General features: G+C 52.0%; 1 protein-coding gene across 2 annotated transcripts in view; it reads right to left on the minus strand.

Moving 5' to 3' along the window:
- Positions 1–8,733: 8,733 nt before the first annotated feature.
- BCKDHA (branched chain keto acid dehydrogenase E1 subunit alpha) overlaps positions 8,734–26,895 on the minus strand; it is a 45,521-nt gene continuing 27,359 nt past the window's right edge. For both annotated transcript variants that reach the window (XM_075323546.1, XM_075323547.1), the window contains exons 6-9: positions 11,567–11,773; positions 10,142–10,283; positions 9,884–10,055; positions 8,734–9,258 (exon numbers count right to left, since the gene is read on the minus strand). In XM_075323546.1, the coding sequence (XP_075179661.1) occupies positions 9,088–9,258; positions 9,884–10,055; positions 10,142–10,283; positions 11,567–11,773 (692 nt within the window). In that variant the 3' untranslated portion in view covers positions 8,734–9,087. The remainder of the gene's footprint in view (positions 9,259–9,883; positions 10,056–10,141; positions 10,284–11,566; positions 11,774–26,895) is intronic.

A 26,895-nucleotide genomic window follows, 5' to 3' on the forward strand; every position in this document is an offset into this window, starting at 1 on the left:
GGGGACACAGAGTACCTTAACGTTGCAGGGCCTGTCCCTGACGATACTCCGCTCCATTCCAGCAGGATCTCCGGGTCTGTGGATGGAGCCCGGCCTCAGAGCCTGGAGGCCGGTAAGATCCCACTTCGCCAGAGCCCTTCAGGGGGATGGGGAAGGAAAACAGCATGAGGGCTCCAGCCTCCGTACCCGCAATGGGTACCTCAACCTTGACAAACACCGCCGACAAAAGTGGGGTGAGAAGGGAGCATGCTGGGGGCCCTAGTATGGGTCCTCTTTTCTTCCATCCGACATAGTCAGCAGCTGCTGCTGACTAAAACAGTGGAGCTATGCGTGGATGTTTGACCTCCTTCGCACAAAGCATAAAACTGAAGCAGCCCATGATCCCACGGGGGGTGTATACGCAGAAGGGGAGGGGCCTTACACTTTTTAGTGTAATACTTTGTGTGGCCTCCGGAGGCAGTAGCTATACACCCCAATCGTCTGGGTCTCCCAATGGAGCGCCGAAGAAATTATAAACTGGTTTAAAGTAAATTCAATCCGAAGGAATATCGGAGAACTGAAACCATTTAACATGAACAACATGTGTATACAAAAAACAGGGGCGGGTGCTGGGTCTCCCAATTGGAGCTAGAAGAAAAGGAATTTACGGTAAGTAAACAAAATTCCCTTCTTCTTTGTCGCTCCTAATTGGGAGACCCAGACAATTGGGACGTCCAAAAGCAGTCCCTGGGTGGGTAAATAATACCTCATAATAGAGCCGTAACGGCTCCGTCCTACAGGTGGGCAACTGCCGCCTGAAGGACTCGCCTACCTAGGCTGGCATCTGCCGAAGCATAGGTATGCATCTGATAGTGTTTCGTGAAAGTGTGCAGGCTCGACCAGGTAGTTGCCTGACACATCTGCTGAGCCGTAGCCTGGTGTCGCAATGCCCAGGACACCGACTGCTCTGGTAGAATGGGCCTTCAGTCCTGAGGGAACCGGAAGCCCCGATGAACGGTAAGCTTCGAGAATTGGTTCCTTGATCCACCGAACCAGGGTTGATTTGGAAGCTTGTGTCCCTTTACGCTGGCCAGCGACAAGGACAAAGAGAGCATTGGAGCGGCGCAGGGGCGCCGTACGAGAAATGTAGAGTCTGAGTGCTCTCACCAGATCTAACAAGTGCAAATCCTTTTCACATTGGTGAACTGGATGAGGACAAAACGAGGGTAAGGAGATGTCCTGATTGAGATGAAAAGTGGGCAAGGCAAATGGCCAGGGAGAAAACGCCTGAGCAGAGCACCACGACAGGAATATTTTCCACGTCCTGTGGTAGATCTTATATACGGATAAGGCTGCACATCAAACTTAGATAATAGTATAATGCCTCAAGCATATGGACAAATATTGGAATATACAATGAAAAATGCTACTTGCTAATTTGAACATGTGAATAATGAATTGCATACCTGCCATGAATATTAGGAAAAAGGAGATATTTAGCAATCGCATTGATCAATGTAACTGAGCCCCAAGGCCTCGTCAAGGCATATCTCTATATTGGGGTCCCTAGCTCTGTGACCCTAACTGTGTGTCATCTCATTGCAATTAAAAACTGCTATGGGTGGAGAGGGGTAACTAAGGACTTTCTTATATAGGAGATGGAAAAAACATGGCCGAAAGGGGCGGAGCTGTGTTCACATTCAGAAAAAAATACATATAACTGAATAGGATAACTGAAGTGAGCACTAATATATATATTATGAGTGCAAGCCAAAAATTACATACTATATACGGATAAGGCTGCACATCAAACTTAGATAATAGTATAATGCCTCAAGCATATGGACAAATATTGGAATATACAATGAAAAATGCTACTTGCTAATTTGAACATGTGAATAATGAATTGCATACCTGCCATGAATATTAGGAAAAAGGAGATATTTAGCAATCGCATTGATCAATGTAGCTGAGCCCCAAGGCCTCGTCAAGGCATATCTCTATATTGGGGTCCCTAGCTCTGTGACCCTAACTGTGTGTCATCTCATTGCAATTAAAAACTGCTATGGGTGGAGAGGGGTAACTAAGGACTTTCTTATATAGGAGATGGAAAAAACATGGCCGAAAGGGGCGGAGCTGTGTTCACATTCAGAAAAAAATACATATAACTGAATAGGATAACTGAAGTGAGCACTAATATATATATTATGAGTGCAAGCCAAAAATTACATACTATATACGGATAAGGCTGCACATCAAACTTAGATAATAGTATAATGCCTCAAGCATATGGACAAATATTGGAATATACAATGAAAAATGCTACTTGCTAATTTGAACATGTGAATAATGAATTGCATACCTGCCATGAATATTAGGAAAAAGGAGATATTTAGCAATCGCATTGATCAATGTAACTGAGCCCCAAGGCCTCGTCAAGGCATATCTCTATATTGGGGTCCCTAGCTCTGTGACCCTAACTGTGTGTCATCTCATTGCAATTAAAAACTGCTATGGGTGGAGAGGGGTAACTAAGGACTTTCTTATATAGGAGATGGAAAAAACATGGCCGAAAGGGGCGGAGCTGTGTTCACATTCAGAAAAAAATACATATAACTGAATAGGATAACTGAAGTGAGCACTAATATATATATTATGAGTGCAAGCCAAAAATTACATACTATATACGGATAAGGCTGCACATCAAACTGTAGATCTTGGCGGACGTTGGTTTCCTAGCCTGTCTCATAGTGGCAATGACCTCTTGAGATAATCCTGAAGACGCTAGGATCCAGGACTCAATGGCCACACAGTCAGGTTGAGGGCCGCAGAATTCAGATGGAAAAACAGCCCTTGAGACAGCAAATCTGGTCGGTCTGGCAGTGCCCCCGGTTGGCCGACCGTGAGATGCCACAGATCCGGGTACCACGACCTCCTCGGCCAGTCTGGAGCGACGAGGATGGCGCGGCGGCAGTCGGCCCTTATCTTGCGTAACACTCTGGGCAACAGAGCCAGAGGAAGAAACACATAAGGAAGCTGAAACTGCGACCAATCCTGAACTAAGGCGTCTGCCGCCAGAGCTCTGTGATCTTGAGATCGAGCCATGAATGTTGGGACCTTGTTGTTGTGCCGTGACGCCATTAGGTCGACGTCCGGCATCCCCCAGCGGCAACAAATCTCCTGAAACACGTCCGGGTGAAGGGACCATTCCCCTGCGTCCATGCCCTGGCGACTGAGAAAGTCTGCTTCCCAGTTTTCTACGCCCGGGATGTGAACTGCGGATATGGTGGATGCTGTGGCTTCCACCCACAGCAGAATCCTCCGGACTTCCTGGAAGGCTTGCCGACTGCGTGTCCCACCTTGGTGGTTGATGTAAGCCACCGCTGTGGAGTTGTCCGACTGAATTCGGATCTGCTTGCCTTCCAGCCACTGCTGGAACGCTTTTAGGGCAAGATACACTGCCCTGATGTCCAGAACATTGATCTGAAGTGAGGACTCTTGCTGAGTCCACGTACCCTGAGCCCTGTGGTGGAGAAAAACTGCTCCCCACCCTGACAGGCTCGCGTCCGTCGTGACCACCGCCCAGGATGGGGGTAGGAAGGATTTCCCTTTCGATAATGAGGTGGGAAGAAGCCACCACCGAAGGGAAGCTTTGGTTGCTTGAGAGAGGGAGACGTTCCTGTCTAGGGACGTCGGCCTCCTGTCCCACTTGCGTAGGATGTCCCATTGAAGAGGACGCAGGTGAAACTGCACGAAAGGGACTGCTTCCATTGCTGCCACCATCTTCCCCAGGAAGTGCATGAGGTGCGTCAAGGGGTGTGACCGACCTTGAAGGAGAGATTGTACCCCTGTGTGTAGTGAACGCTGTTTGTCCAGCGGAAGCTTCACTATCGCTGGAAGAGTATGAAACTCCATGCCAAGATATGTCAGTGATTGGACCGGTGTCAGATTTGACTTTGGAAAATTGATGATCCACCCGAAACTCTGGAGAATCTCCAGAGTAACGTTGAGGCTGTGTTGGCATGCCTCTTGAGAGGGTGCCTTGACCAGCAGCTCGTCTAAGTAAGGTATCACTGAGTGACCCTGAGAGTGGAGGACTGCAACTACTGTAGCCATGACCTTGGTGACAACCCTTGGGGCTGTCGCCAGGCCGAACGGCAGTGCCGCGAACTGAAGGTGTTAGTCTCCTATGGCGAAGCGCAAGAAGCGCTGATGCTCTGGAGCAATTGGTACGTGGAGATAAGCATCCTTGATATCGATCGATGCTAGGAAATCTCCTTGGGACATTGAGGCGATGACGGAGCGGAGGGATTCCATCCGGAACCGCCTGGTCCTTACGTGTTTGTTGAGCAGTTTTAGGTCCAAAACAGGACGGAAGGACCCGTCCTTCTTTGGAACCACAAACAGGTTGGAGTAGAAACCGTGACCCTGTTGCTGAAGAGGAACCGGGACCACCACTCCTTCTGCCTTCAGAATGCCCACCGCCTGCAGAAGAGCCTCGGCTCGCTCGGGAGGCGGAGATGTTCTGAAGAATCGAGTCGGAGGACGAGAGCTGAACTCTATCCTGTAACCGTGAGACAAAATGTCTCTCACCCAACGGTCTTTTACTTGTGGCAGCCAGGTGTCGCAAAAGCGGGAGAGCCTGCCACCGACCGAGGATGCGGTGTGAGGAGGCCGTAAGTCATGAGGAAGCCGCCTTGGTAGCGGCACCTCCGGCTGTCTTTTTAGGGCGTGATTTAGACCGCCATGCGTCGGCGTTCCTCTGATCCTTCTGAGGCCTTTTGGACGAGGAGAATTGTGACCTGCCCGCACCCCGAAAGGACCGAAACCTCGACTGTCCCCTCCTCTGTTGGGGTGTTTTTGGTTTGGCTTGGGGTAAGGATGTTTCCTTTCCCTTGGATTGTTTGATGATTTCATCCAATCTCTCACCAAACAAACGGTCGCCAGAAAATGGCAATCCAGTTAAGCACTTTTTTGGAAGCCGAATCTGCCTTCCATTCCCGCAGCCACAAGGCCCTGCGTATTACCACCGAATTGGCGGCTGCAACCGCCGTACGGGTCGCAGAGTCCAGGACAGCATTAATAGCGTAGGACGCAAATGCCGACGTTTGAGAGGTTATGGACGCCACCTGCGGCGCAGACGTACGTGAGTGCGTCAATTTGCGCCTGACCAGCTGAGATAGCTTGGAGTGCCCATACGGCTGCGAATGCTGGAGCAAAAGACGCGCCGATAGCTTCATAGATGGATTTCAATCAGAGCTCCATCTGTCTGTCAGTGGCATCCTTGAGTGAAGCTCCATCTTCCACTGCAACTATGGATCTAGCCGCCAGTCTGGAGATTGGAGGATCCACCTTGGGACACTGAGTCCAGCCCTTGACCACGTCCGGGGGAAAGGGTAACGTGTATCCTTAAGGCGCTTGGAAAAACGCTTATCTGGACAATCTCGGTGTTTCTGGACTGCCTCTCTGAAGTCAGAGTGGTCCAGAAACATACTCATTGTACGCTTAGGAAACCTGAAACGGAATTTCTCCTGCTGAGAAGCTGACTCCTCCACTGGAGGAGCTGAGGGAGAAATATCCAACATTTCATTGATGGACGCAATAAGATCATTCACTATGGCGTCCCCATCAGGAGTATCAAGGTTGAGAGCGGCTTCAGGATCAGAATCCTGATCAGCTACCTCCGCTTCATCATACAGAGAGTCCTCTCGCTGAGACCCTGAACATTGTGTGATGTCAAGGGGATTTCATAGCGAGCTCGCTTAATCGGTCTGGGGCTGCGGTCCGTGTCAAGAGACCTCACCCTGGGATCCATGAGACACCCCGGGAGGACATTGCTGTTCCAACTGAGGGGAACCAGGGGACAATGATAACACAGTGCCCCTGGCTTGAGATGCCGGCCTGGACTGCAAGGCTTCTAATATCTTAGCCATAGTCTCAGAAAGTCTTTCAGTAAAAACTGCAAACTCCGTCCCTGTCACCTGGACAGTGTTAACAGGTGGTTCTCCCTGGGCCACCCTTAGCAGAGGCTCCGGCTGAGAAAGTGCCACAGGGGCCGAGCATTGCACACAATGAGGGTCAGTGGAACCTGCCGGCAGTATAGCCGTACATGCTGCACAGGCAGCATAGTAAGTCTGTGCTTTGGCACCCTTGCTATTTGTGGACGACATGCTGTTGTCTCCTCTGAGCAATCCAGGAGGGTATATAGCCACAAATCAACAGTGCACCATACAGTGTAAAGTATAGACTATAATCATATAAACTATAAATACACTTCTGCACTAGTGGGGCCAGCACCACAGGTGCTGCTTACCGCCTGCGCAAAGCGTTTGTGTGGGCACCAGAATTCCTGCCTGGGTCTCTTTGAGCTTGTCTCTCCTCTCCAGCGTTAGCAGAGCTGAGAGGAATGGCTGCCGGCGTCCTGGGGAGAGGAGGGAGCCGTGGGCGTGACCCAGAAAAGTGCGGGAACTGGTGCCCCACTGTGCAGAGTGAGGGGGGTGGAGTATGCAAAGCATGCTCCAGCCCTCAGTGCTGCCGTCCTGTACAGCGTCCCGCCCTTCCCCTGACTGGCAGGGCTGGGGGCGGGAAGAAAAAGAGACTAGGCCGCAGAAGCCGGGGACTATAGTTATAAGCGCGGCCGCCGTATAAGCGCGGTCGGCGCGGAAGTCCCCGGCGCACTAACAGTCCCAGCCGCGCCGCAGGCATAACCATGGCAGCGGCGGTCAGCGCGGCAGTCCCCCTACACAAATACACTCAGCGACGCTGAGTGTATAGTGGCACACATGCAGCCAGCGCTGCTGTCCCCGGTGCACTAGCACACCCAGCAATGCTGGAGTGTTGCTGTGCGCAGTCCCCAAGGGGACACAGAGTACCTCCAAGTAGCAGGGCCATGTCCCTGAACGATACTCTGCTCCTATCCAGCAGGGTCCTCAGGAGCTGTGGATGGAGCACGGTCTCCTGTGCCTGGAGACCGATGGGATCCCACTTCACCCAGAGCCCTAATTGAGGGATGGGGAAGGAAAGCAGCATGTGGGCTCCAGCCTGCGTACCCGCAATGGATACCTCAACCTTAACAACACCGCCGACAAAAGTGGGGTGAGAAGGGAGCATGCTGGGGGCCCTGTTATGGGCCCTCTTTTCTTCCATCCGACATAGTCAGCAGCTGCTGCTGACTAAGCTGTGGAGCTATGCGTGGATGTCTGACCTCCTTCGCACAAAGCATAAAAACTGATGAGCCCGTAGCAGCACGGGGGGTGTATAGGCTGAAGGGGAGGGGCTTTACACTTTTAGTGTAATACTTTGTGTGGCCTCCGGAGGCATAGCTATACACCCAATTGTCTGGGTCTCCCAATTAGGAGCGACAAAGAAATACAAAAATAAAAATCCCCTAACATAGTATAAGATGGTCCCACCGGAGAAAAGAAATAGTCCTCTGCTCTGTGTTAAGCCACACTAATCCTTTCATTTTGGCTATAAATTTATTTTTTTGGAGGAATCGTGGCCTGATTTGTTGTGTTTGATATTGTAACTCAGGCCCAATTAATTCAAGGAGGTGGAGCTGAAGTGCAGTACCATATACAATCTGTGGTCAGGGGTGGCGCTGTTTGTGAAAGAAAGCAGCCATGTTTTTCTAATCACGGATAACCCCTTCAACGCAGCACACTCCTATATAAATAGAATTCTGAGACTTGCCATTTTGCCCTTCTTGTCACTTGCTGCCATCACAATATTGCAATCTACACAACAGCTGTCAAGACCGGGTATGGAGGAAGACAAAAGTAAGTGCCCCCTATCGTATTCTCATTGTAATAAGAGACCCTGTGACCTATATAAGACGCGTGTGTTCAAGGATTATTCTCATCTTCATAAATGGGTCTGGTCAGATCGTGCTTGTAAAGAAAAGCAACTTTGCAATTTACTGATTATTAAAATTGTCAGCCGTTCTTGACATATTAACACTTTTCTGTTATTTACCGTTCATTTGCTTGGAGACCGACCACCACTACTAGACAGCAGAACATACACAGTGCTTACAAGCTCTTATCTATTGAACTTGTAAGCGCTGACAAGGATCGTTGTAATGTGCCGGTTTTGCAATATTAACAATTTTCTATTATTTACCGTTCGTTTCCTTGGAGAACGACCATCACTGCTAGACAGCAGAACATACACAGTGCTTACAAGCTCTTATCTATTGAACTTGTAAGCGCTGACCAGGATCGTGGTTATGTGCCGGTCTTGCAATATTAACACTTTTCTGTTATTTACCATTTGTTTCCTTGGAGACGACAGAACATACACAGTGCCTACAAGCTCTTATCTATTGAACTTGTAAGCACTGACCAGGATCATTCTAATGTGCCATTCTTGCAATATTAACACTTTTCTGTTATTTACTATTCGTTGCCTTGGAGACCGACCACCACTGCTAGACAGCAGAACATACACAGTGCTTACAAGCTCTTATCTATTGAACTTGTAAGCGCTGACCAGGATCGATGTAGCATGATCTTACCTCCTAATCACTGCCAGCTTCGGAACAATAGCAGCGGTGGTCGGTCTCCTTGGCAACGAGCTGTAGGCAAAAAAAAGTGTTAATATCTCAAGAACGGAAGCAAATTTTAACGTGCAGTAAATTGCAAAACAGCTTGTTTTTACCAGTACTAGCTGACAATATCCATAGATGACGATGTGAAATAACCCTTTAAGGAGTAAGGATACCAGAATAATGCACTGAGAGACAAGCCGATGCCCACAACCATGAGACATTTATTCCCCGCAATGTCATACAGTTCCTCCGCCGTTGGCGCTAGTGTTCTCGTCTTCTAGAATAAGTTACATTCTTCTTACTATATAGCACGGACGCCGGCCTCCTCAGGCTCGGGCCAGGACTTTCCCCCAGGTCTAGATTACTCCTTGCTTTAAAACTCCCCTCCCCGATTATTTACAGAACTCCGCAGAAACCAGAAATATATTTCTCCAAAAATTTAAAAGCGGAATGAGCAGCCCCTGAGGAGGGGGACCCCGCCGGAGTGTGGTGCCGCCCGTAACAGCAATCCTAGGGTAACAGCGTCCTCACGACCATGTCTCTGCCGCCCGCGGGCGAGGTTACTTCTCAAAGCTGCCCAAGGGGTAATGTTCCCCATAAACCTTTAGATGTTTTTTCAAAGACTCCTCCTGTTTCTTCAGACGCGGCGGCTTCTCGGAATAGACGTCTGTGAACATGTGATCGATGCTGGGCTTCCTTTTTCGCTCTGCTTCTTCAAAGGCTTCCATAACCTGCAGAAAAGAAGTCGACAATGTTACATATATACATTGCAGAGAGACCTTCCCCCTCTCTTAGGGTACGGTGAGAGAATAAAAATTCATCTGGTCTTATAACTAATTATGTCATAGGGTTCAGCTAACACTGAAGTTTCACATTTCCGTTTACGCCCCTATTGCTCTTATTGGTGCATAGTTCAGAGGCGTTATTTCTTTGTTTGAGGTACTACATAAACTGGTCACATGATGTAATAAAGCAGAAACTTTCAGTACACCACAAAGCGTGTGTGCTGCAATGATTTCCCGTCAAACAAATCTTATTAATTTGGCGTTCAAGAGGCATAGAAGAAGTGTATTTCAAAATGGAGGTTCCAGGTGGTCAGACCCTCATGATTATAAAGCGTTAGCATATGACCAGAATAAGCTAACGCTTTATAAGATGGAAATACCCCCCCCTTTAAAAAGCATCATTGTTCACACAAATGAGCAACATCACGGTAATGGGGATTATCATGGGAACTATAAACCCATGGACTTGTCCATCACCATCTCCACATGTTTAAATGATGGTAAACCATCGGTGAGAACGAGCCCTGTGCAGAACAGATCCTAGTAACGATGTTCTCAGAATCGGCCTCACCATTTTCCGGGACTTCTTCCTCCATATTTTCTCCTTATCGGTGTCCCACCAGCCCTTGTGCATCATGTAGAAATGAAGTCTTGAAATCGGGTGGTCCTCCTTGTCCCAGTAGTTGACCTCATCTACGGAGCGGTAGGCCGAGCTGTCATCGCTGGTGCTGTGGTGTCCGATCCTTCAAGAATCAGATTGAGAATTATTCAGCATCACGTACTGCAGGCACGACCCCCCCCCCATACACCCCTTACACCGCTACATCACCTGTAGGTCATGGCTTCTATAAGGAACGGCTGGTTGTAGGTCACCGCTCTTCGTCTGGCCTCTTTGGTGGCGTTGTACACGGCAAAGACGTCGTTACCGTCCACTCGGATGGACATGATGCCGTAACCAGGACCTCGGGCAACTATGGACAGATAACACCATAACTGTGCAAACTAGTGGGGTCTTTATCCATTACCAGTCTATTAAAGACCGGACCAGAACACTACCGAGGGAAGCCTAAACATGCAAAAGAAACCGGCCCAGCCTGGTACTTTTTCACACAACCATAGTGCGGCCACATTTGAGCCCATACTGTGGATACAAATATGTGACCGCATTACTGGTGTCTGCATGAAGCCTTAAAGGGAGTGTGTCAGCCCAAAATGACGATATAAACTAAGCACATGGCCTGGTGAGGGATACAGTCCCTACATAAATCATACCTTTTGTGTTGTAATTGCTGGATCAGAAACTGAGGTTTAATCAAATATGCTAATTAGGGTGATTATTGCAGCCTGGGCGTGGCCAAAAGGCTCAGAGCATTGTTCCACCCACTGGTTTTGTTGCATGTCCCCGCCTCCTTCACTGGTGATTGACAGCACTGGTTTTGTTGCATGTTCCAGCCTCCTTCACTGGTGATTGACAGCACTGGTTTTGTTGCATGTTCCAGCCTCCTTCACTGGTGATTGACAGCACTGGTTTGCTTGGAAAAAGTAGCGTCTGCAGAGAAAGCTCAAGCAAACCAGTGCTGTTATTGACCAGTGAATAAGGTGGAAACATGAAAACCCCGCGGGTGGAGCAGTGGACTGAGGCTCAGTCCACTGGTGCTCGGTGCACCCTGGGTGTAGCCAAGAGGCTCTTGGTTACACCCAGGGTGCACTGAGCACCAGACTTGGACTCCAGTTTTTGCATAACGGGGGCAGATATTATAACACAAAGGTCGGGGTCAGACTCGCGAGTGTCTCACATCACATCACCCGGCACGGCCTGACACTCTCCGGACAGGAGCATCTCAGCTGCATAGAACTACATGCAGCCGACCCAATCCTGCCCGGAGAGTGTGTGACCGCACCGGGTGATGTGATGCGAGTCACTTGCAAGTGTGACTCCGGCCTAAAAAGGTGAGATTTTTACAGGGGCTAGATACCCTTCCAGGCTCAGTGCTTAGTTTATAGTATCAGTTTGGGCTTAACCCCTCCCTTGACAGTTCTTTTTTTCATTTGCCAACATTCGGTGTACCCAGTGTGCCGCTCTTCAGGCTTTGTGCTTTACTGGCGCCCAGGCTTCATCCTGTACTTTTGATTGTTTGTCTGAAGTGCAATATTCAAAATGTAGAACACGACAAAAGGCAAGAAAATCAATCACACGTGGAAAAGTGCTGACCCTGAATTTGGTACAACCGTGCAAAAAGGCACACACACTCACCGATGCCGTCCCCGCGGTACTGCTCAGACGTAGGGGTGGATATGGCGTATCCGTTGTTCCTGCAGAAGAACAGCACGGGACACTCCAAGGTGGCGGAAAAGTTAAAGGCGGCATGTGCGTCTCCTTCACTTGCGGCGCCTTCGCCAAAATAACAGATGACGGCGCGGTTGGCGTTTTGTCGTTTCAAAGCGTAAGCGGCGCCCACAGCTAAAAGAGAAGATAAAAAGTGGATTATTATAGGAGGAACATTGATTTTCAGATGAATATGGCGGACACAACCCAAGTGTAACAAGAACCTGACGACAGGCCCCTCAGATGGAACAGGAGCACAGCAACGTCACCGATACATCGCTGTGTGTTATGGTCTTCTGACTTTGATGTGGAAAAAGGGGACATGCCGCGCTGACATCACACATCCAGAAGTTGATTCATTTCTCTTTTATTCAATCAGGTCTACGCGTTTCAGAGGACGCAGCCTCCTTCTTCAGGACAATTATTACAGAAAAATCAACCACTCAACAACTTAACTCATTTGTGCACATGGGATGAGGGGGGACGGCACATAGACCTCGTCCTCTCCAACCTCATTAGATGAATCGTTTCTCCAAACCTCCGCACCCTCCCACTTGACTTCATTGATCCTCGAGTTGTGCTCTCTTCTGCAGACCCAAGATTTGTACAAGAATGGGAAAGCAAGCTGGGAACTACCGTATTTTTCGGATTATAAGGCGCACTTTTCCTCGCAAAAATTTGAGAGGAAAATGCGTGGTGCGTCTTATGCGAATGTAGTTTACCGGGCGGTGGTGAAGACGGGGCAAAGGAGGCAAAGGTAGTGCTATGCGGTGCTGCCCAAAGGTCTCTGCAGCGCTGTTCTGTGCATCGGGTGGGGCGGTTCTGCGGCCGGTCATTCTCAAGATGTCAGCGGTGAGGGCTTCAAATAATGGCGCCTAGAGTCAGCGTGTGCGCAGATGGAGCTCTCAGCTCAAGCTCTCATCTGTGCACGCGCCGGCTCCAGCTGTCATTATTTGAAGCCCTCACCGCCGACATCTTCAGAGCCGCGTCACCAGCCCCGCACACAGCAGAGCCGCGTCACCAGCCCCGCACACAGCAGAGCCGCGTCACCAGCCCCGCACACAGCAGAGCCGCGTCACCAGCCCCGCACACAGCAGAGCCGCGTCACCAGCCCCGCACACAGCAGAGCCGCGTCACCAGCCCCGCACACAGCAGAGCCCCGCACAGAGCAGAGCGGCGTCACCAGCCCCGCACACAGCAGAGCCGCGTCACCAGCCCCGCACACAGCAGAGCCGCGTCACCAGCCCCGCACACCGCAGAGCCGCGTCACCAGCCCCGCACACAGCAGAGCCGCGTCACCAGCCCCGCACACAGCAGAGCCGCGTCACCAGCGGCGTCACCAGCCCCGCACACAGCAGAGCCGCGTCACCAGCCCCGCACACAGCAGAGCCGCGTCACCAGCCCCGCACACAGCAGAGCCGCGTCACCAGCCCCGCACACAGCAGAGCCGCGTCACCAGCCCCGCACACAGCAGAGCCGCGTCACCAGCCCCGCACACAGCAGAGCCGCGTCACCAGCCCCGCACACAGCAGAGCCGCGTCACCAGCCCCGCACACAGCAGAGCCGCGTCACCAGCCCCGCACACAGCAGAGCCGCGTCACCAGCCCCGCACACAGCAGAGCCGCGTCACCAGCCCCGCACACAGCAGAGCCGCGTCACCAGCCCCGCACACAGCAGAGCCGCGTCACCAGCCCCGCACACAGCAGAGCCGCGTCACCAGCCCCGCACACAGCAGAGCCGCGTCACCAGCCCCGCACACAGCAGAGCCGCGTCACCAGCCCCGCACACAGCAGAGCCGCGTCACCAGCCCCGCACACAGCAGAGCCGCGTCACCAGCCCCGCACACAGCAGAGCCGCGTCACCAGCCCCGCACACAGCAGAGCCACGTCACCAAACCCCGCACACAGCAGAGCCGCGTCACCAGCCCCGCACAGAGCAGAGCCGCGCCACCAGCCCCGCACAGAGCAGAGCCGCGCCACCAGCCCCGCACAGAGCAGAGCCGCGCCACCAGCCCCGCACAGAGCAGAGCCGCGCCACCAGCCCCGCACAGAGCAGAGCCGCGCCCGCAGTGAGTATCTGGGCCCCCCTCTGTACCACTGGCAGCATTGTAGTACTCCAGCCCCGCCCCTGCCTCCTGTGACCCCCGCTCCGCTGCTGCTCCCTCTCCCTAATAAAAACACCACTAGATTATAAAACAGACCTCATTTTTTTTTCTACCTTTTTTTTCTCCAAATTTGGGGTACGTTTTATAAAATGAAAAATATGGTACTTCTACTGAGAAGGATAAGCAGAAGATGTATCTGTTTACCCATCAAATGTCCTCGGCTGGATACGAGAAAGAAGAGAGTGGTCCCGTTATCCTGTGAGAATGCATGGACTATTCCCGTGTCAGATGCGTGTTGACGCTGTGGAACAGAAATGGCCACGATGCTTCACATATGGTGGGAATGCGGGAAAATAATATCTTTTTGGGAGAAGATATTTCTGGTTTACACAAAGATAACTGGCGAGATGCTGCTCTGACCCCGCAGATTGCTCTTCTATCGCTGCTTCCGGGCTCTATTGGATCCCAGAAGCGGAGTCTTCTGCAATTTTGTCTCTGTGATACCGAGACAATGGCGAACAACAGAGGTTCTGACAATGCAGGCGTGGCAACAGGAGTTTGCTCATATATGTAATACGGAGGATCTATCAGCGGAAGTGATGGGAGAGAACTCAGTTTGTATGGGTTCGGCAGCCTTGGGTAATGTCCAGGGAGTCTCCTTCGGATCTTAGGATACTCCGCACTTTGTGGACTTTCCTTTCGCTCTTCTTTATTGTTACAAGTTTTGTCTTGCTCTATTCCAGTTGATAACGTTATACTGACAGGAGCAAACGGGCTCCATCCTTACACTAGCAGGCGATATTGAAAAAATTAAATCAATAAGAACACGTGAAACAAAGATGTAGAAAACTGCTGTACTGACTAATGAATGCGTTAATCGGCATGAGTATATCCAAGCGCTGCGCGGCTGCGGGACTATTCAGAATTAACAATTCCATTTAAGGCTGCTTTCACACTACGTTTTTTTTAACATGCGTCATGATAAAAGCGGATCCTGCTTTTACTGCAAAAAAACGCATGCAAACGCATGTGTTATTTTGCAGGATCCTGTCACTTTAAGGTTAGGGGCGGGCATTGGAGTCATGTGATCGGGAGTCAGTGGAACTGAACGTGACAGACTGGGAACCGGCATCTGACAGCTGCGGAGGCTCGTAACCAAGGTAAACATCGGGTAACTTGCTTGGATACCCGATATTTATCTTGGTTACGAGTATCCGCAGCTGCTAGGAGCTGGGCTCCCTGCACACGTAGCCAACGTAAACATCAGGTAACTAAGAAGCGCTTTGCTTGGTTGCCCGATATTTACCTTGGTTACGAGTGCCCGCAGCTCTCAGGCGGTGGAGAGAGAGGGAGGGGGGGGGGGCGAGAGAGAGGGAGGGGGGGGGGCGAGAGAGAGGGAGGCGGGGGGGGGCGAGAGAGAGGGAGGAGGGGGGACGAGAGAGAGGGAGGAGGGGGGGGCGAGAGAGAGGGAGGAGGGGGGACGAGAGAGAGGGAGGAGGGGGGACGAGAGAGAGGGAGGAGGGGGGACGAGAGAGAGGGAGGAGGGGGGGGAGAGAGAGGGAGGAGGGGGGGGAGAGAGAGGGAGGAGGGGGGGGGAGGGAGGGAGGAGGGGGGGGAGGGAGGGAGGAGGGGGGGGAGGGAGGGAGGAGGGGGGGGGAGAGAGAGGGAGGAGGGGGGGGAGAGAGAGGGAGGAGGGGGGGGAGAGAGAGGGAGGAGGGGGGGGGAGAGAGAGGGAGGAGGGGGGGAGAGAGAGGGAGGAGGGGGGGAGAGAGAGGGAGGAGGGGGGGAGAGAGAGGGAGGAGGGGGGGAGAGAGAGGGAGGAGGGGGGGAGAGAGAGGGAGGAGGGGGGGAGAGAGAGGGAGGAGGGGGGGGAGAGAGAGAGAGAGAGACTGATCATGCGAGGCTGGTTTCTGGGCATGCTCAGTAGAGCAAGCAGGATCCTGTATCAGCACGCCAGCGTTCACATGCGTTTGCGTGCAGTATTGTCAGGATCCAGTGAAAAACAGTATTTGGACGCAGCTCAAAAACGCTACAAGTAGCGTTTTTGAAAAATGCTAAAAAACTGCAACTCGCTGGATCCTGACTATAACGCACGCAAACGCAGGTGAACGCATGATGACACGAGTCCATTGCAAACGCATTGAAATGAAAACGCATTTGCACTGGATCTGATTTGCGTTAAAAAACACGTTCAGGACGCATGTTAAAAAAACCTAGTGTGAAAGCCGCCTAATTTTAATTTCTTAAATCTTATAAACAAAATGTTTTCTCTTCACCTCTTTATCAAGAAACTTCTAACAAAAACAAAAGTTTTCCAAACCAGGAGTGATTGGTGGAGTCACGGGGGGGAAAACGGCAAAATTTTGCTTTAAAAAGGGAATCAGACATCGGGTTTTTCCTCCCCCATCTGAGAGCAGCAAAATGTAGAGACAGAGACCCTGACTCCAGTGATGTGTCACTTACTGGGCTGTTTGCAGTCATTTTGATAAAATCAATGTTTTCTCTGCTGCAGATCTAGCAGTTATACAGAGCTCATGAATATGCTGGACTACCTGCAGCACACCACGTAGTCCTGTAATGATAAACTACTGTTGATTAAACTGTGGTTTTATCAAAACTACACTAAGGCTATGTGCCCACGAAAGAATGTACCCGCGAATTTTGGCATGGAAAACCCGCAGATTTATCTATATTTTCTAGATAAATCTGCCGGTTTACGCAAGTACAGTCACTCCCCATGTTACCCTATGGGATTTGGGGAGTGCTGTATCAATGTTGCGGTATGTGCGGCTGCGGAAAATGTTGCGGATTTCCCACAGTGCCATGTAACTGCATGTCAATTATTCATGCGGAAATCCCGCTCCTCTACTATGGAGATACAGCGGGGTAATTCACAGGAATCCTGCACAAAATCGGCACTGTTCCCATAGGTTTACCGCAACAACTCCGCAGATATACCGCAGCAATGGATAGCTGCGGATTCCGGGGAGCAGCTGCGGTAAACCTGTGGAAATATCCACGGGTACATTGTCCCATGAGCACATGGCCTAAGTAGCCCAGTAAGTGACACATCGCTGGAATCAGGGTCTCTGCCCCTACATTAGGCTGCTCTCAGATTAGGTGGCAAAAACCTGGTGACAGATTCCCTTTAAAAGACTGGTCTCAAAAAGCCACCTCTGCAGCACAAGGACAGTTATCTGAATGGATGCCTTGTAATATTACATGTCCCCTGCAGAGACCGCAGCAGGAATTATCCCCGGCTGGCTGACTGTTTGCAAGAGATACCGGCATTTAGCATACAGGAACGTCAAGGACTCATACACTCGGCACAATCATGTGCACGGACCCTTTATAGCAGCACATGGGGTATCTACAGTCCCAAAATGAAGATCGGCTCCTCTTTATGTCACCTCCTGGGGCAACAATGGTTGGCTGGATCTGTATCACTGACATACAGGAAGGAGCTGTAATAAATGCAGAACCGTTGTCTGTGGCTGTTGGACGGGAGCCCTGTGATCTGTCTCCTACTTTCCGGAACCTGCAGCTCTTCTACATAGCCGGCTTGGAGTGACATCACACCGCAATGATAACGATAGACACACACCACAATGAGATGAAGGGAATTTTGTTACTTACCGTAAATTCCTTTTCTTCTAGCTCCTATTGGGAGACCCAGACGATTGGGGGTGTATAGCACTGCCTCCGGAGGCCACACAAAGCATTACACTAAAAAGTGTAAGGCCCCTCCCCTTCTGGCTATACACCCCCAGTGGGATCACTGGCTCACCAGTTTTAGTGCAAAAGCAAGAAGGAGGAAAGCCAAGAACTGGTTTAAACAAATTCACTCCGAAGTAACATCGGAGAACTGAAAACCATTCAACATGAACAACATGTGTACCCGAAAACAACCAAAAATCCCGAAGGACAACAGGGCGGGTGCTGGGTCTCCCAATAGGAGCTAGAAGAAAAGGAATTTACGGTAAGTAACAAAATTCCCTTCTTCTTCGGCGCTCCATTGGGAGACCCAGACGATTGGGACGTCCAAAAGCTGTCCCTGGGTGGGTAAAGAAATACCTCATGTTAGAGCTGCAAAGACAGCCCTCCCCTACGGGGGTGTCACTGCCGCCTGCAGGACTCTTCTACCTAAGCTGGCGTCCGCCGAAGCATAGGTATGCACCTGATAATGTTTGGTGAAAGTGTGCAGACTCGACCAGGTAGCTGCCTGGCACACCTGTTGAGCCGTAGCCTGGTGTCGTAATGCCCAGGACGCACCCACGGCTCTGGTAGAATGGGCCTTCAGCCCTGATGGAACCGGAAGCCCAGCAGAACGGTAGGCTTCAAGAATTGGTTCCTTGATCCATCGAGCCAGGGTGGCTTTGGAAGCCTGCGACCCTTTGCGCTTACCAGCGACAAGGACAAAGAGTGCATCCGAGCGGCGCAGGGGCGCCGTGCGGGAAATGTAGATTCTGAGTGCTCTCACCAGATCCAACAAATGTAAATCCTTTTCATACCGATGAACTGCATGCGGATAAAAGGAAGGCAAGGAGATATCCTGATTAAGATGAAAAGAGGATACCACCTTAGGGAGAAACTCCTGAATGGGACGCAGCACTACCTTGTCCTGGTGGAACACCAGGAAAGGAGCTTTGGATGACAGCGCTGCTAGTTCAGACACTCTCCGAAGAGACGTGACCGCTACCAGAAAGGCCACTTTCTGTGAGAGTCGAGAAGAAGGGAATTTTGTTACTTACCGTAAATTCCTTTTCTTCTAGCTCCTATTGGGAGACCCAGCCGATTGGGTGTATAGCTACTGCCTCCGGAGGCCACACAAAGCATTACACTAAAAAGTGTAAGGCCCCTCCCCTTCTGGCTATACACCCCCAGTGGGATCACTGGCTCACCAGTTTTAGTGCAAAAGCAAGAAGGAGGAAAGCCAATAACTTGGTTAAACAAATTCACTCCGAGTAACATCGGAGAACTGAAAAACCGTTCAACATGAACAACATGTGTACCCGAAAAAAACCAAAAATCCCGAAGGACAACAGGGCGGGTGCTGGGTCTCCCAATAGGAGCTAGAAGAAAAGGAATTTACGGTAAGTAACAAAATTCCCTTCTTCTTCGTCGCTCCATTGGGAGACCCAGACGATTGGGACGTCCAAAAGCTGTCCCTGGGTGGGTAAATTAATACCTCAAGTTAGAGCTGCAAAACAGCTCTCCTCTACGAGGAGGCAACCGCCGCCTGCAGGACTCTTCTACCTAGGCTGGCGTCCGCCGAAGCGTAGGTATGCACCTGATAATGTTTGGTGAAAGTGTGCAGACTCGACCAGGTAGCTGCCTGGCACACCTGTTGAGCCGTAGCCTGGTGTCGTAATGCCCAGGACGCACCCACGGCTCTGGTAGAATGGGCCTTCAGCCCTGATGGAACCGGAAGCCCAGCAGAACGGTAGGCTTCAAGAATTGGTTCTTTGATCCATCGAGCCAGGGTGGCTTTGGAAGCCTGCGACCCTTTGCGCTTACCAGCGACAAGGACAAAGAGTGCATCGGAGCGGCGCAGGGGCGCCGTGCGGGAAATGTAGATTCTGAGTGCTCTCACCAGATCTAACAAATGTAAATTCTTCTCATACCGATGAACTGCATGAGGACAAAAAGAAGGCAAAGAGATATCCTGATTAAGATGAAAAGAGGATACCACCTTCGGGAGAAACTCCTGAATGGGGCGCAGCACTACCTTGTCCTGGTGGAAGACCAGGAAAGGAGCCTTGGATGACAGCGCTGCTAGCTCAGACACTCTCCGAAGAGATGTGATCGCTACCAGAAAAGCCACTTTCTGTGATAGTCTAGAAAGTGAAACCTCCCTCAGAGGCTCGAAGGGCGGCTTCTGGAGGGCAACTAGTACCCTGTTCAGATCCCATGGATCTAACGGCCGCTTGTACGGGGGTACAATATGACAAACCCCCTGCAGGAACGTGCGCACCTTAGGAAGCCGTGCTAGACGCTTTTGAAAAAAGACGGATAGCGCCGAGACTTGCCCTTTAAGGGAGCCGAGCGACAAACCTTTTTCTAACCCAGATTGCAGGAAAGAAAGAAAGGTAGGCAATGCAAAAGGCCAGGGAGACACTCCCTGAGCAGAGCACCAGGATAAGAATATCTTCCACGTTCTGTGGTAGATCTTAGCGGACGTGGGCTTCCTAGCCTGTCTCATGGTGGCAACGACCCCTTGGGATAATCCTGAAGACCCTAGGATCCAGGACTCAATGGCCACACAGTCAGGTTCAGGGCCGCAGAATTCCGATGGAAAAACGGCCCTTGGGACAGTAAGTCTGGTCGGTCTGGTAGTGCCGACGGTTGGCCGACCGTGAGATGCCACAGATCCGGATACCACGCCCTCCTTGGCCAGTCTGGGGCGACGAGTATGACGCGGCTGCAGTCGGATCTGATCTTGCGTAGCACTCTGGGCAAGAGTGCCAGAGGTGGAAACACATAAGGGAGCCGGAACTGCGACCAATCTTGCACTAAGGCGTCTGCCGCCAGAGTTCTGTGATCGCGAGACCGTGCTATGAAGGTTGGGACCTTGTTGTTGTGCCTGGACGCCATTAGGTCGACGTCCGGCCTTCCCCAGCGGCTACAGATTTCCTGAAACACGTCCGGGTGAAGGGACCATTCCCCTGCGTCCATGCCCTGGCGGCTGAGGAAGTCTGCTTCCCAGTTTTCTATGCCGGGGATGTGAACTGCGGATACGGTGGAGGCCGTGGCTTCCACCCACGTCAGAATCCGCCGGACTTCCTGGAAGGCTTGCCGACTGCGTGTCCCTCCTTGGTGATTGATGTATGCCACCGCTGTGGAGTTGTCCGACTGAATTCGGATCTGCTTTCCTTCCAGCCACTGCTGGAAGGCTAGTAGGGCAAGATACACTGCTCTGATTTCCAGAACATGGATCTGAAGGGTGGACTCCTGCTGAGTCCACGTACCCTGAGCCCTGTGGTGGAGAAAAACTGCTCCCCACCCTGACAGACTCGCGTCTGTCGTGACTACCGCCCAAGACGGTGGTAGGAAGGATCTTCCCTGTGATAATGAGGTGGGAAGAAGCCACCATTGCAGAGAGTCCTTCCGAAAAGGATACTTTCCTGTTCAGGGATGTTGACTTCCCGTCCCATTGGCGGAGAATGTCCCAATAAGAGGACGCAGATGAAACTGCGCAAACGGAACCGCCTCCATTGCCGCCACCATCTTCCCGAGGAAGTGCATGAGGCGTCTTAAGGAGTGCGACTGACCTTGACGGAGAGTCTGCACCCCAGTCTGTAGTGACTGCTGCTTGTCCAGCGGAAGCTTCACTAGCGCTGACAGGGTATGAAACTCCATGCCAAGATACGTTAGTGATTGGGTCGGTGACAGGTTTGACTTTGAGAAGTCGATGATCCACCCGAACGTCTGGAGAGTCTCCAGCGCAACATTCAGGCTGAATTGGCATGCCTCTTGAGAGGGTGCCTTGACAAGTAGATCGTCCAAGTAAGGGATCACAGAGTGTCCCTGTGAGTGCAAGACTGCTACCACTGCCGCCATGACCTTGGTGAACACCCGTGGGGTTGTCGCCAGACCGAATGGCAGAGCTACGAACTGAAGATGGTCGTCTCCCATCATGAAACGTAGAAAACATTGGTGCTCTGTAGCAATCGGCACGTGGAGATAAGCATCTTTGATGTCTATTGATGCTAGGAAATATCCTTGAGACATTGAGGCAATGACGGAGCGGAGGGTTTCATCCGGAACCGCCTGGCCTCCACGTGCTTGTTGAGCAGTTTTAGGTCCAGAACGGAACGGAAAGAGCCATCCTTTTTTGGCACCACAACCAGATTGGAGGAAAACCGTGTCTTGTTCCTGAAGAGGAACAGGGATTACCACTCCTTCTGCCTCCAGAAGAGCATCGGCTCGGTGGGGAGGTGGGGACGTTCTGAAGAATCGAGTCGGAGGACGAGAACAGAACTCTGTCCTGTGCACGTGGGCACAATGTCCCTCACCCACCGGTCTGTGACCTGTGGCAGCTAAATGTCGCCAAAGGCGAGCGAGTCTGCCATCAACCGCGGATGCGGAGAGATGAGAGAGCTGAGAGTCATGAGGAGACCGCCTTGGTAGCGGTTCCTCCGGCTGCCTTCCTTGGGCGTGATTGAGCCCCCGGAAACTGAGCCCCTCTGAGGCTTTTCAGCTCTTCTGGACGAGGACAATTGGGACCTGCCCGAGCTTGGAAAGGACCGAAACCTCGACTGTCCTTCCAGGACAGCATTAATAGGGTAAGTCGCAATGCAGACATTGCGAGGTTACGGACGCCCCTGCGGCACAAATGTACATATGCTCAAGACCAGCTGTGCAAGAACAGCTGAAAAGCTTAGGGTGCCCATACGGCTGCGAATGCCGGAGCAACCGACACGCCGATAGCCTCATAGACAGATTTCAACCAGAGTCCATCTGTCTGGCATCTTTAAGTGAAGTCCCATCTCCACTGCAACTATAGCTCTAGCCGCAAGCCTGGAGATTGGAGAATCCACCTTTGGACCCTGGGTCCCGCGCTTGACCACGTCAGGGGGAAAAGGATAACGTGTATCCTTAATACGTTTGGAGAAAAACGCTTATCTGGTAAGCGTGGTGTTCCTGGACTGCTTCTCTGAAGTCAGCGTGGCCAGAAAAATACTCAATATACGTTTGAGCTACTGAAATGGGACTTCTCCTGCTGTGAAGCTGACTCCTCCGCTGGGGGAGCTGAGGGAGAAAGATCCAACATTCCATTGATGGACGCTATAGGATCATTCCTTATGGCGTCACCATCCGGTGTATCCGGATTGAGAGCGTTGTCAGGATCAAAGTCCTGATGAGCTACGTCTGCCTCATCATACAGAGAGCCTCCTGGGACCCCCCCCGGAGCACCGATTTTATTCCCAATGAGGGTGGCCAGGGAGCAATGATCCAGATTGCCCATGGCCCGTCCGGACTGCAAGTCTCTATCCCATTGCAACTCCATCCCTGTCCTTGGACAGGGTTGACAGGTGGTTCCTTTGGCCACGTCTAGTAGAGACCCCGGCTGACCAAGTGCTCCAGGGGAGCATTGCACACAATGGGGTTCAGTGCCGTGGAACAGTATCACATGCAGTAAAAACAGCATCGAAAGCCTGTGTTGCTTATATGCTGCTGCCGACTAGCCATCTAGGACATAGAGCCAATAATGGCGACCGTACAATGCAATGTATAGCATACAAGCATAAAGTACAATGAACACTGCAGCACATGCAATCCAAGCAGCATAGAAAAAACCTGTGCCTCAGCACCCCTGCTTTTCTGCTGCTGTAGACTAGTCATTCTAGGCGAAAATAGCCCAGACTAGCGACCGTACAGTGCAGTGTATAGCATACAAGCATAAATACACATGAACACTTCAGTACATACAAGCAGCATAGAAAGCCTGTGCCTTAGCACCCCTGCTTTCCTGCTGCTGATGTGTCGCCATCTAAGAGGGCATATAGCCAAAGATAGCGACCTATGCAGTGTAAGCATAAAAATACAAATGGACAACTGCGGTATTTAGTGGGGTCAGCACTTCAGGTGCCGCTTACCGCCCGCCTATAAGCGGGTGTGTGGTCGCCCTAGTCCTGTGCCTGGTTGCCCAGAGTCCGATCTCTCAGCTCGGACTGCAGGAATGGCTGCCGGCGTCTTCTCCAGCTCGTGTGAGTAGGGGCGGGCCGTGGGCGTGCCCCCAAGTCAGAGCGGGAAACCGGCGTCCCACAGTGTCCAGTGAGAGGGCTGGAGCATGTAAATAAGGCTCCAGCCCTCGGCGCTGCTGATTGTACAGCGTCTCTCCCCTACCCTGATTGATAGGGTGGGGGCGGGAACGAAGCGGAGCTAGGCCGCAAAAGCCGGGGACTGGATTTATAAGCGCCGCCGCCGTAAAAGCGCGGTCGGCGCTAAGTCCCCGGCGCACTACAAGTCCCAGCCGCGCCGCCGCTCCCGGAGCGTCCGGCGCGGTAGTTCCCCATACATAAAGTCACTCAGCTAGGCTGCAGTGACTGTAACCCTTTACTGTCCCCGGCGCACTAGCACACCCAGCAAGTCTGGAGTGTGCTGTGCCTGTGTGTACGGGGACACAGAGTACCTGAATGGTGCAGGGCCATGTCCCTGAACGGTACCCAGCTCCGTATCCAGCAGGTTCAATGGGTCTGTGGATGGAGCCCGGCCTCAGGGCTTTGGGGCCGGTAAGATCCCACTTCCTCAGAGCCCCTCAGGGGGATGTGGAAGGAAAACAGCATGTGGGCTCCAGCCGCCGTACCAGCAATAGGTACCTCAACCTTACAAACCACAAGCGGGGTGAGAAGGGAGCATGCTGGGGGCCCTATATGGGCCCTCTTTTCTTCCATCCGATATAGTCAGCAGCTAATGCTGACTAAACAGTGGAGCTATGCGTGGATGTCTGACCTCCTTCGCACAAAGCAGAAAACTGGTGAGCCAGTGATCCCACTGGGGGTGTATAGCCAGAAGGGGAGGGGCCTTACACTTTTTAGTGTAATGCTTTGTGTGGCCTCCGGAGGCAGTAGCTATACACCCAATCGGCTGGGTCTCCCAATGGAGCGACGAAGAAAGTGACACATCCCTCAGAGGCTCGAAGGGCGGCTTCTGGAGAGTAACAAGGACCTTGTTTAGATCCCACGGATCTAACGGCCGCCTGTACGGAGGTACGATATGACAAACCCCCTGCAGGAACGTGCGCACCTGAGAAAGTCGTGCTAGACGCTTCTGAAAAAACACGGATAGTGCCGAGACTTGCCCTTTAAGGGAGCCGAGCGACAAGCCCTTTTCCAACCCAGATTGTAGGAAGGAAAGAAAGACAGGTAACGCGAATGGCCAGGGGGATACTCCTTGTGCAGAGCACCAGGATAAGAAAATCTTCCACGTTCTGTGGTAGATCTTAGCAGAAGTGGACTTCCTAGCCTGTCTCATGGTGGCAACGACCCCTTGGGATAATCCTGAAGACGCTAGGATCCAGGACTCAATGGCCACACAGTCAGGTTCAGGGCCGCAGAATTCCGATGGAAAAACGGCCCTTGGGACAGTAAGTCTGGACGGTCTGGTAGTGCCCACGGTTGGCCGACCGTGAGATGCCACAGATCCGGGTACCACGACCTCCTCGGCCAGTCTGGGGCGACTAGTATGACGCGGCCGCAATCGGATCTGATCTTGCGTAACACTCTGGGCAAGAGTGCCAGAGGTGGAAACACATAAGGGAGCCGGAACTGCGACCAATCTTGCACTAAGGCGTCTGCCGCCAGAGCTCTTTGATCGCGAGACCGCGCTATGAAGGTCGGGACCTTGTTGTTGTGCCGAGACGCCATTAGGTCGACGTCCGGCACCCCCCAGCGGCGGCAGATTTCCTGAAACACGTCCGGGTGAAGGGACCATTCCCCTGCGTCCATGCCCTGGCGACTGAGGAAGTCTGCTTCCCAGTTTTCTACGCCCGGGATGTGAACTGCTGATATGGTGGAAGCTCTTTCCTCTACCCACATGAGAATTCGCCTGACTTCCTGGAAGGCTTGCCGACTGCGTGTCCCTCCTTGGTGGTTGATGTATGCCACCGCTGTGGAGTTGTCCGACTGAATTCGGATCTGCTTTCCTTCCAGCCACTGCTGGAAGGCTAATAGGGCAAGATACACTGCCCTGATTTCCAGAACATTGATCTGAAGGGTGGACTCCTGCTGAGTCCACGTCCCTTGAGCCCTGTGGTGGAGAAAAACTGCTCCCCACCCTGACAGACTCGCGTCTGTCGTGACCACTGCCCAGGATGGGGGCAGGAATGATCTTCCCTGCGTTAATGAGGTGGGAAGGAGCCACCATAGCAGAGAATCCTTGGCCGTCTGAGAAAGGGAGACTTTCCTGTCTAGGGAAGTTGACTTCCCGTCCCATTGGCGGAGAATGTCCCATTGAAGTGGACGCAGATGAAACTGCGCGAACGGGACTGCCTCCATTGCTGCCACCATCTTCCCTAGGAAGTGCATGAGGCGCCTTAAGGGGTGCGACTGACCCTGAAGGAGAGACTGCACCCCTGTCCGTAGAGACCGCTGCTTGTCCAGCGGAAGCTTCACTATCGCTGAGAGAGTATGAAACTCCATGCCAAGATACGTTAGTGATTGAGTCGGTGCCAGGTTTGACTTTGAAAAGTTGATGATCCACCCGAAAGTCTGGAGAGTCTCCAGCGCAACATTCAGGCTGTGTTGGCATGCCTCTTGAGAGGGTGCTTTGACAAGTAGATCGTCTAAGTAAGGGATCACCGAATGACCCTGAGAATGCAAGACTGCTACCACTGCCGCCATGACCTTGGTGAAAACCCGTGGGGCTGTCGCCAGACCAAATGGCAGAGCTACGAACTGGAGATGGTCGTCTCCTATCACGAAACGTAGGAAACGTTGGTGCTCTGTAGCAATCGGCACGTGGAGATAAGCATCTTTGATGTCTATTGATGCAAGGAAATCTCCTTGAGACATTGAGGCAATGACAGAGCGGAGGGATTCCATCCGGAACCGCCTGGCGTTCACATGCTTGTTGAGCAGCTTTAGGTCCAGAACAGGACGGAACGAGCCGTCCTTTTTTGGAACCACGAAGAGATTGGAGTAAAAACCTTGCCCTTGTTCCTGCAGAGGAACAGGGATCACCACTCCTTCTGCTTTTAGTGAGCACACCGCCTGCAGAAGGGCATCTGCTCGGTCGGGATGTGGGGAGGTTCTGAAGAACCGAGGCGGAGGACGAGAACTGAATTCTATCCTGTACCCGTGAGACAAAATGTCTGCTACCCACCGGTCTTTGACCTGTGGCAGCCAAATGTCGCAAAAGCGGGAGAGCCTGCCACCGACCGAGGATGCGGAGGGATGAGGCCGAAAGTCATGAGGCAGCCGCCTTGGAAGCGGTTCCTCCGGTTGCTTTCTTGGGGCGTGACTGAGCCCGCCAGGAATCTGAGCTCCTTTGCTCCTTCTGAGTCCCTTTGGACGAGGAGAAATGGGTCTTGCTGGAGCCTCGAAAGGACCGAAACCTCGACTGCCACTTCCTCTGTTGAGGTTTGCTTGATCTGGGCTGGGGTAAGGAGGAGTCCTTACCCTTGGATTGCTTAATGATTTCAGCCAATTGT

This window comes from Anomaloglossus baeobatrachus, chromosome 9, assembly GCF_048569485.1.
Source record: "Anomaloglossus baeobatrachus isolate aAnoBae1 chromosome 9, aAnoBae1.hap1, whole genome shotgun sequence".
Taxonomy (NCBI): Eukaryota; Metazoa; Chordata; class Amphibia; order Anura; family Aromobatidae; genus Anomaloglossus; species Anomaloglossus baeobatrachus.